Source organism: Rhincodon typus, chromosome 41 (genome assembly GCF_021869965.1).
Source record: "Rhincodon typus isolate 14 chromosome 41, sRhiTyp1.1, whole genome shotgun sequence".
Lineage (NCBI taxonomy): Eukaryota > Metazoa > Chordata > Chondrichthyes > Orectolobiformes > Rhincodontidae > Rhincodon > Rhincodon typus.
Window position 1 is genome coordinate 5745264 of NC_063372.1, and position 11514 is coordinate 5756777.

The 11514-nt window shown below is 41.2% G+C and overlaps 1 protein-coding gene across 2 annotated transcripts in view; it reads right to left on the reverse strand.

The window, feature by feature from the left end:
• Window positions 1-241: 241 nt before the first annotated feature.
• The window catches only part of pmela (premelanosome protein a), a 37205-nt gene continuing 25932 nt past the window's right edge, over window positions 242-11514 (reverse strand). The window contains exons 7-12 of one of the 2 annotated variants that reach the window (XM_048618979.1): window positions 11413-11514; window positions 10904-11059; window positions 6339-6444; window positions 5084-5289; window positions 1313-1406; window positions 242-464 (exon numbers count right to left, since the gene is read on the reverse strand). The exon at window positions 11413-11514 is cut by the window's right edge and continues 405 nt beyond it. In XM_048618979.1, coding sequence (XP_048474936.1) covers window positions 302-464; window positions 1313-1406; window positions 5084-5289; window positions 6339-6444; window positions 10904-11059; window positions 11413-11514 — 827 coding nt within the window. In that variant the 3' untranslated portion in view covers window positions 242-301. The remainder of the gene's footprint in view (window positions 465-1312; window positions 1407-5083; window positions 5290-6338; window positions 6445-10903; window positions 11060-11412) is intronic. The other variant, XM_048618980.1, reaches the window with a different exon arrangement.

An 11514-nucleotide genomic window follows, 5' to 3' on the forward strand; every position in this document is an offset into this window, starting at 1 on the left:
TTCCCTGTATGGCACATTCCCAATTGCTAGAGGAAATATTGAGTGTCAGCCAGATTTCTAGGCTCAACTTTGTAAGACAGTACTTCCCATTGAGCCACTAGCCAGATTCAAGCAACGGGATGTAATGTCAAGGTGACAGACAGCCTTGCAGCTTAAAGTCTTATTTATTTGATAGTTCAAACTGTGTCACATCAATCATCTCCTTTCCCCTCCATTTAAAAAAAAAGTTCACACTTGCAACTAGGGTTGGTTACATTTTATTAGTAACATGAATCCACTTTCATAATCCATGTTCAATGTCTCAGACGACACACCCATGCAGCAGAGGGCTGTTCTCGCTGACTTTACTCTGTTGATGATCGAACATATTTCTTAGGAAAATGTTAACAGCAGCCCTGTCCGGGATCCACTCAGAGTGAATCCTCGAAGGGTCTTGATGCAAAGGAGCATATTCCTTGTACTTCCTGTTGAGTAAAAGAAAATCAGTAAAAGTGTTTCTTTTAAAGAGAAAGCATCCTTCTCCTCTAATGTACAATTTGAACAGTACCTGGATGTAAATGCTACCAAGTCCCCAAGATGACAAAGTTGTCAGCAAGTAAGATTAAGAACTCTTAACATGTTTGTACACAATTTAATTTGAAACTAGAAAATAGCGTTATTGGTGTGAAATGCTGACTGTTCAGCACTCATGTTGACATTCAAACTAACTTGTTCATTTTCCTCTCTAGATGAAGCGTGTCCCCAGAAATGGTCATAAAATAAACCACCAAATTTTGATTATCATAATCCCCACACACGCAATGAAAACTAAAATATACCAGATTTTGAATGTCAACCAGTTACATTTCATATCAACAATCCTTATATTTAGAGGACTGGAGTATAAGGATGCAGAAATTATGCTGCAGTTGTACAAAACCCTGGTTAGACCCCACCTGGAGTACTGTGAGCAGATCTGAGCACCACACCTTAAGAGAGGTATATTGGCCTTGGAGGAGTACAACGCAGCCTTACAAGAATGATACCTGGACTTCAGGGGTTAAATTATGAGGAGAGGTTATACAAATTAGAAATAAAAACAGAAATTCCTAAGAAACTCAGCAGGTCCGGCAGCATCTGTGAAGAGAAAGCAGAGTTAATATTTTGAGTCCAGTGACCCTTCTTCAGAAATCACTGGACCTGAAACATTGACTTGGTTTTCTCTCTCCGTTTCTTTGTTCAGAAATCCATATGGAAAGCTAAATACCTCCCAAACGGCAAGTCATCCCCAAACTGGATCCTCTCTTTTCATGTGATAATTACATACACTAACCTGTAGGTAATGGCTACAACTCCAATGATAGTTGCAATGAGCAACATCCCAACAAGTACCAAGGCTTCAGTTGTATTAGGTGTTCCATCTGCAGCTGAGAGAAAAGTCTCCTTAAGTCATTCAAAATTACAGCAATTTAGCTCATTGATGCTCAGAACATTGATGACAGTCTTCAAACAGTCATGGATAGGGACAGGAGCAGACAGTATGGGAAAGTATTTAATTGGGGGAGGGGGAATTACAATGCTATTAGGCAAGAACTGCGGAGCATAAATTGGGATCAGATGTTCTCAGGGAAATGCGCGACAGAAATGTGGAGGTTGTTGAGGGAACAGTTGTTACAAGTACTGGATAGGTTTGTCCCACTGAGGCAAGGAAAGGATGGTAAGGTGAAGGAACCTTGGATGACAAGATATGTGGAACACCTAGTCAAGAGGAAGAAGGAAGCTTACTTAAGGTTGAGGAAGTAAGGATAGGTCAGGGCTCTAGAGGTCTACAATATAGTCAGGAAGGAACTGAAGAATGGACTTAGGAGAGCTAGAAGAGGGTATGAGAAAACCTTGGCAGATAGGATAAAGGAAAACCCCCAAGGTGTTCTATGCTTATGTGAGGAACAAGAGGATAGCCACAGTGAGGGTAGGACCAATCAGGGATAGTGGAGGGAACTTGTGCGCTCAGTCAGGAGGTAGGGGAGGTCCTTAATGAATACTTTGCTTTAGTATTCACCAGCGAGAGGGACCTTGACGTTTGTGAGGACAGCATGAAACAGGCAGATATGCTCAAACAGGTTGATGTTAGGAAGGATGATGTGCTAGAAATTTTGAAAAACATGAGGATAGATAAGTCCCCTGGGCCAGACGGGATATACCCAAGGTTAGTATGGGAAGCGACGGAAGAGATTGCTGCACCTTTGGCAATGATCTTTGTGTCCTCACTGTCCACTGGAGTAGTATCAGATGATTGGAGCATGGCAAATGTCATTCCCTTGTTCAAGATAGGGAATAGGGATAATCCTGGGAATTACAGACCGGTTAGTTTTACTTCTGTGGTGGGCAAATTATTGGAGAGGATTCTGAGAAATAGTATTTATGATTATTTGGAAAATAATTAGAAATAGTCAGCATGGCTTTGTGAGGGGCAGGTCATGCCTCACAAGCCTTATTGAATTCTTTGAGGATGTGACAAAACACATTGATGAAGGCAGAGCAGTGGATGTGGTTTAAATGGATTTTAGCAAGGCATTTGATAAGGTTCCACATGGTAGGCTCATTTAGAAAATAAGGAGGCATGGGATTCAGGGAAATTTGGCTGTCTGGATACAAAACTGGCTGTTCAATAGAAGACAGAGGGTGATAGTAGTTGGAAAGTATTCAGCCTGGAGCTCGGTGACCAGTGGTGTTCCGCAGGGATCTGTTCTGGGACCTCTGCTCTTTGTGATCTTTATAAATGAACTTGGATGAGGAAGTGAAAGGGTGGGTTAGTAAGTTTGCCAATGACATGAAGGTTGGTGGAATTGTGGACAGCGTGGAGGGCTGTTGTAGGTTGCAACAGGACATTGACAGGATGCAGAGCTGGGCAAAGAAGTGGCAGATGGAATTCAACCCAGAAAAGTGTGAAGTGATTCATTTTGGAAGGTCGAATTTGAATGCAGAATACAGGGTTAATGGCAGGATTCTTGGCAGTGTGGAGGAACAGAGGATCTTGGGGTCCACGTCCATAGATTCCTTAAAGTTGCTACCCAAATTGATAAAGTTGTAAAGAAGGCGTATATTGTGTTGGCTTTCATTGGCAGGGGAATTGAGTTGAAGAGCCGCGAGGTTATGCTGCAGCTGTCTAAAATTCTGGTTAGACCACACTTGGAATATTGTGTTCAGTTCTGGTCACCTCATTACAGGAAAGATGTGGAAGCTTTAGAGAGGGTGCAGAGGAGATTCACCAGGATGCTGCCCTGACTGGAGAGCAGGTCTTATGAGGAAAGGTTGAGGTAGCTAGGGCTTTTTTTATTGCAGCGAAGAAGGATGAGAGGTGACTTGATAGAGGTGTACAAGATGATGAGAGGCATAGATAGAGTGGATGGTCAGAGACTTTTTCCCAGGGCGGAAATCACTGTTACGAGGGGGCATAATTTTAAGGTGGTTGGAGGAAGGTATAAGGGAGATGTCAGAGGTAGGTTCTTCACACAGAGAGTGATGGGCGTGTGGAATGTGCTACTGGCAGTGGTAGTGGAGTCAGATACTTTAGAGACTTTTAAGCAACTCTTGGACAGACACATGGAGGATAGTAAAATGTAGGGTATGTAGGGTAGTTTTATCTGAGTAGGATAATCGGTCGGCACAACATCGTGGGCCAAAGGGCCTAAACTGTGCTGTACTGTTCTATGTTCTATGTTAAACAAAAATGGAAGGTTGAAAAGATGATTGGTGAGGGGAAATAGACCAGTAATTTGGCTGCAGTCAGTTTAAGTATGTTCCACACAACAGCTTGATTTGATAAAGTTTTGATGCATTCGTAATGAAGTTAAAACTACTTGCTCTGCCTTTCCAAGCTAACCTGCTTATCTGTTCAAATCAGATGACATCAGACATTCCATACAGGTGTAAAGCCACACAAAATCAAACCCGAGCATTCTTTACCATGAGTTTTGATGAAATAAGAAGGCAAAACTGAAACAATACTTTCTTTTAATGTTTGTTCATGAGATGTGGGTACTGAGGGCTAGGCCAGAATTTAGTGCTCATCCCTAATTGCCTTTAAGAAGGCGGTGGTGAGCAGTCTTCATGGACCACCACAGTACTTGTGGTGTAGGTAGACCCATAATGCTGTTAGGGAGACAGTTCCAGGATTTTGACCCAGTGACGTTGGAGTAATGGCGATATATTTCCAAGTCAGGATGGCGAGGGGCCTGGAGGGGAACTTACACGGGGTGGTGTCCCCATTTATCTGCTGTAAGGTTTTGGAGTAGATTTGTAGTTGGAGCCAACCAACCTCAACAACCTCATCCATTTATCTGCTGCCCTTGTCCTTCTTGATGGTAGTAGCCATGGATTTGGAAGGTGGGTAAGCAAATACTTACTGCAACTGTTTCAGATAAGAACTTTAATTTGCACATTTCTGATGGAAACTGCCCAAGTAAAATAGTCATGTTGTAATTGCAACTTTCTCACATTGGAAATGTTGAAGCACCACCACTAACAGCAGTGTAATTCAGTTTTCCATCATAAACATGGAAATATGAGTTTAAGGTGGACATCTACAATTCAATGCAGTTGATATTCTTTCAGCTTATGACTGAAGCTTGCTTTTTATGTTTTTGAAATGATTTAGGTTAGTGAATAGGTAGTAGAACTTCAGTTATTTGGTTGTATAAATTTTAAGCCTCAGTTAAACGAAATGTTGAATGTGTTATGGACTGAGTCAAAGAAAGATACATAAAATGTGCAAGCATATAATTGGAGCATGTAGACCTGTTGTGACTAATTTCTCGATTTCAAAGATTCGAAATGCAACAAAATCCCAGTGTAACTCACATTTGTGCAGTCTGGTTTAGTTATTGCCCTGGCCTCTGATCCCACTTCACTTGATAACTACAACTGGTCTTCATGGTTTCAATAGTACAAGCCCAGTAAGTTCTCATTTTGCTATTTTGATCATCCATGCACTGGAGTAACAAAAGCTGCATCCTAAATCAAATAGTCATGTTCAAGGTAGACTGCATCATTTATTCCCATGTCCAGGGGTTGCATTATATTTATTCATTTTGGACAGACTTACTTGGGTTCACATCAACACGGGCACTAGCAACAGCCAAGCTGACTGCATTTGTCATAGAGACATTTACGCAATAAGTTCCAGAAGAGTTGAAAAATTGGCGAAGGATAAGCTGACATTCATCAGCAGGCAGCACTTCACTACAGTCAGTTTGCTGAGGATTTATGCAGTCTGCGTCTAAGACAACAGTGCAGATCTCACTTGGGAAGCTGGAAAACAAATTGCAGCATTTAAAATTGTATCTTCTCATCTTGCACCTGTTGCTTCACTGTAATATAATGCCACAACAAGAACAGATATTAAAAGCAACTGTCAGAATACCTCAAGTGATCCCCTGAGAGTTAGAGTGAGAAAGTTTGAGAGGATGAGTTTTACCTATCAATGCCACACACATCCTTGGTCAGGATGCAGCTGTGAAGGAATGCAGTTGGGATCTATCAATATGCCCACATGCAAAAATGGCAATTTTGCTAACATAACAAAAACCCGTACTACTGGTTTTTCAAATTAGGTTAGTGACAGAATTACAATTAAATTCAGAGTTTTATTGCTTCAAAAACTGTCAAAGTTTGCTCTTTATTGAAGACGTATTTTGGACAATGGTTATTACTAGCCATTACATCAAAAAATTCTCCAAATAAAAGCCAGGTAATTATAGGAAGTCTGAAGACATAGTGCTTTGACATAACACCATAAATGTGATGAGAAAAGGGTATGACAAATGCAAAATACATTTAAAGCTAAGTTTCCCCTAGCCAATTATTAGGCTGGCCTTAATCATAGAATTCCTACAGTATGAAAGCAGGCCATTTGGCCCATCAAGTCCACACTGACCCTCCGGAAAGCATTCCACCCAGATCTACCCCCCCTACGCTATCCCTGTAACTCTGCATTTCCCATAGCTAATCCCCCTATCCTGCACATGCCTGGACACTATGGGCAATTTAGTACGGCCAAATCACCCAACCTGCACATCTTTGGACTGTTGGAGGAATCCAACACACCCGGCAGAAACCCACACAGACACAGGGCGAACGTGCAAACTCTGCACAGACAATTGCCCAAGGGTGGAATTGAACCCGGGTCCCTGGTGCTGTAAGGCAGCAGTGCTAACCACTGAGCCACCAATAAATGTTTCATTTAAATTTTTCATTTGTTGCCTTCTTGTAACTGCTTTCTTACTCTTAATGTAAACTATTGGGTCTGAGATGTAACTTCACAATAAATAATAATTAAAATCAAAACTCATATAGCATACCTTCCCTGGCAAGTCACTGTGAAATCCACAGCATTTTGCTGCATCTCTGCCACTGATCCTGGCACCACGTTTAATATTTGTACAATTTCTACACTTTCAATGCCCTCTGAAAGAAAGAAAATGCAAGACTAACCATTAAGCCAGTAATAGCCTATCCCAGCATCTTTTCCAATATGATCCCTGGAATATGATTTGTCTTGTAGCACAGGGGTAGAAAATCCAATTAATCTTGGTTATGGTGATAGGTTTGAGTATAAGGGTCACCTGGTAAAATCAGCATTAGGCACTAGGGAAATGGCACAAACATAGGGCAACATATGATAATGAACTAATCTTTTATATATAGAGAGTAATGTAAATCTCAATATAATTATAACATTGATGCAAATCCTTTATTGACATAATCCATTGAAAGTTCTGTTAATTCTCATTTGGTAGGACAGAAAATAAGTTATGAAAAAGACACATTTTTTACAAAGTTTTCTTTGTCCTGTGCTCATTTGTACATTTGCAAGAATGCCATTGTAAAGGCATATAATATATTATGCTGTATGACAAGTTTGCTGATTGGTTGGCAAGTGGATTGTAATTGGTAGAGGTGTTTCCATTGAGAATACACAAGTTAGATGATGGTTGATAGTTAACTGCCAAGCTTTATTTAAATCTAAACCATGCAGGCTCTCATTGGTCAAGACATTGCCCTGGGGAATGAACCAGAGAATGGTCGTCACCTATTTTGTTAAAACAGGAGCAATGTGTGTACATGTTACTTCTGTCTGCAAAGTACAGGGCCTTGTGCATTAGTATACATATCTTCCAGTACACAGAAGTGTGCCACATAGCAGGCTGACTGACAATCTCAAACTAATTGTCAGTATAATTATTACATTTCAGGATTAATTAGCAACTGTTATCCAATTGCAGAATCATATATAATGTTGGACACTATGTTGAGAGTTTTACAAATGCAGGCTAGTTGGGTCTGGTCAGTGCCTTGCCTGTTATGGAGAGACACATGCTGTTTGATATGATCTGTCAATCTTTGGGGCTTATGCTCTACATACCTAGCATCGCATCAGCACTGAAATTCATCTACTACATTACTCATTTGTGTGATATAAAGTTTTGGCAAAGATTTGTAGCTCGGGTTGTGGGTGAGGTTGTTAACTTGCTCACCAAGCTGGCTTGTTTTCATTCAGACGTTTCGTCACCATGCCAGGTAATATCATCAGTGAGGCCTCCAATGAAGTGATGTTGTTCTACTTCGCTTGGAATTTATACTGTCTGGTCTGTTATGGTGAGTAGTGTCATTTCCGGTTTTGTTCTGTATGGGTTCGTATATGGCGTCCAATTCTATATGTTTGTTGATTGCATTACGGGTTGAGAACCATGCCTCTAGGAATTCCCATGTGTGTCTATGTTTGGTTTGGGCTACTATGGTTACCTTGTCCCAGTTAAACTGATGGCCTTCATTGTCTGAGTGTACTGATATTAAGGAAAGTTCATTGTGCCATTTTGCTGCTAGCTGATGTTCATGTGTTCTGATGGCTGGTTTCCTTCCTGCCTGTCTGATGTAATGTTTGTGGCAGTCGTTGCATGGTATTTTGTAAACCACGTTGGTTCTGCATGTTGTGGGAATGGGGTCTTTAATCCTTGTGAGTGTTTGTCGTAGAGTGGCTATGGGCTTGTGTGCTACCATGATTCCTAGTGGTTTTAGGAGTCTTGTCAATTCTGATATGTTCCTGATGTAGGGCAGTATGGCCAGTGTGTTAGGGCGTACTGTGTCCTCCTGTTGTTGTCTGTTTAGGAGGCATCTGTGGATGAAGTTGCATCCAAAGGAACAATGGGGACAACTTGAACACATCAGAGAGAAAAGCACTAGATAAACTCAAGGAAGACAAGAACATCATAATCCTACGAGCAGACAAAGGGTGCATGATCGTCATTATGGACAAACCGGACTATGTTGAGAAAGCACAGGCACTGCTCACAGATAAAAACACTTACCAACAGGTGGTGATAGACCCAACATTGCAGCGAGGTAATAGGATCACCCAGACACCAAAGAGACTAAAGGATGCAGGACAAATAACCAAGATGGACTACATGAGAATGAAACCAGAAGGCATGAACACCCCCCAGCTTCTATGGACTTCCTAAAGTACACAAACCAGACATTCCCCTCAGACCCATTGTTTCCCTCCCAGGCACACCTACACAAAAACTGGCCAAGGACCTACAACAGAGACCTAGTCGACGGATCACCCCATTCCATCCACTCAACACAAGAATTCCTCAATATCCTCAAGAACATAAAAATCAGCAACGTTGAGATTATGGTATCCTTTGATGTCACAGCTTTATTCGCATCAACTGACATCCCACTAGCCAAAAAAACATTGGCCACATTACTAGAGGAAGCAGGAACGCCCAACAGCAGCTCTATCAGCAATGACAACGTACTTAAACTACCGGACCTCTGCCTCACCACACACTTTGTCTTTAATGGTCAAGTATACAAACAGATCAATGGCACACCCATGGGGTCACCCATCTCAGGACTCATCACGGAGGCAGTCATGCAAAGACTAGAACACACTACTCTCCCCTGCATTAAACCTAAACTATGGATCTGGTACGTGGATGACACATTTGTCATTATTAAAGGCAACAAACTAGAAGAGACCCAGCACCTCATCAACAACGTATTTGCAGGGATTAAATTCATGAGAGAAGAAGAAAACCACAATCAGCTTCAGTTTCTGGACATCAGAGTTGAACGTATGACCAACAGGGAGTTCCAAACCTCAGTGTACAGGAAAGCAACCCATACTGACCAAATCCTCAACTTCCACAGCAACCACCCCAACGTCCACAAACAAAGCTGTATTAGGACACTATTTAAAATAGGCCACCACTCACTGCAACACGCCAGAACTACGCAGGAAAGAGGAAGAGCACCGATACAAAATCTTCGCTATGAACGGATATCCTTGCAACTTCATCCGCAGGTGCCTACTAAACAGACAACAAGAGGACACAGTATGCCCTAACACACTGGCCACACTGCCCTACATCAAGAACATATCAGAACTGACAAGACTCCTAAGACCACTAGGAATCATGGTAGCCCACAAGCCCATAGCCACTCTACGACAAACACTCACAAGGATTAAAGACCTCATTCCCACAACATGCAGAACCAACGCGGTTTATAAAATACCATGCAACGGCTGCCACAAACATTACATCAGACAGGCAGGAAGGAAGCTAGCCATCAGAATACATGAACATTGGCTAGCAGCAAAACAGCACAACAAACTCTCCTTAATATCAGTTCACTCAGACAATGAAGGCCATCAGTTTAACTGGGACAAGGTAACCATAGTAGCCCAAGCCAAACATAGACACACACAGGAATTCCTAGAGGCATGGTTCTCAACCCATAGTGCAATCAACAAACATATCGAATTGGACCCCATATACAACCCATACAGATCAAAACTGGAAATGACACTACTCACCATAACAGACCAGACAGTATAAATTCCAAGCAGAGTAGAATAACATCACTTCATCAGAGGCTCCACTGACGATGTTACCTAGCATGGTGACGAAACGTCTGAACGAAAACAAGCCAGCTCGGCGAGCAAGTCAACAACCTCATTTGTGTGATAGATAGAACATCTTTTTGGTTTGACAACAGCACCCTGCCAGTGGTGGCCACCACTCATGTTGCTACTGCCACCTATTGCTCAAATTTGTGAAATGCCTTACCCTGAAGATAGCTCTATTATTGTTTTGCAATCATTTCGGCTGATCTGACCTTTCCATGACATTGCAAATTGAAGTGGGATCTCGACAGCACAAACACAATTGACTTATCACAGTTTGATTTATTGAGTGTATTGCACTGTTTACTTTAACGCAAAAGCTTTGTAGTTGTTACTTAATGTCACTTTATAAAAAATACAAAGTGATATTGCTGTTTGTTACTTTGCAAAGTTCCGTGTTTTATTACTTCAAAAACTGTCAACGTTTGCTCGGAATCTATATTGTAGAAGGATTTTGGGCAATGGTTGTTACTAACCGTTACATCAAAAATTCTCCAAATAAAAGCCAGGTAATCATAGGTAGTCTGAAGACAAAATACTATGATGTACCAAAACACTATCAGCCTGACAAGAAAAGGGTATGACAAATGCAAAATACGTAAATCTGGAAATCTGAAGTAAAACAGTAAATGCTGGAAATGCTCAGCAGGTCAGTCAACATCAATGGAAAAAGAAAGAGTTAACCTTTCAGCTGATTATGGATTTGGCTCTGCACCTTCCCAATTGTAGCCAGTTTGATGGGAGGTAAACAGAGTCTAGGTGCTGTCCCGTAAGGAGTGTGAAAGAGAATGCCTCCCTGAGCCATTTGTACATCTCAAAGTAATACGGTACTTCACATTCTTTAGAATTTAACAACTGAGAGCCTTGGAAGCTGTTAGGAGTTAGTTTTGGTTAACACAATATCTACTTATTAATTGGAAACATCTATTTGAATGTCTTGGTCTCACTCACGGACAATATTGACGGTGGTACTGAAGGTGCCATAGCGGTAGATAAGGCAATCATCTGCTGGATCCTCAATAGCCTGTCGTTTCACCACCATCAGTTCTTCATTTGTGTCCATAGCAGTTGCCTCACTTTCTGGAATGAGCATTGTAGCAGATAGAGCTGTAGATTCAATTAAGAGAAAACACAGCCGGTAAATTGATGACGTGGCAATTGCCTTCATGCATTTACATGTTGTGATTATGTTGCTGAAGATTTCAGAGAATTTCATGAGTATAAAGCAACACTTTCTATATATGTTAAGAAAGAACCCTTAAGTTGCAATAAATTCAGATCTCCAAATTTCCAGTTTCCAGTTGTATTACACTGTATGATCAGACTACACAAAAACATCATTTCAACAAATTTATAATATTGGTTTACATCAGCGGAGCATGAGATTCAGATTTATACAAGACTTTGCATTGTAGGTTTTCCAAGCAATTAAATATCTCCAAAAATAGTGTAAGACTTACTGGTTGATTGGTCTGAAACAGTGAGTGCTGCATTTATAGCTTCATCGGAAGGAGAGGTTGCTGCATTTACAGCTTCATTAGAGGTTGGGGTTGCTGCATTTA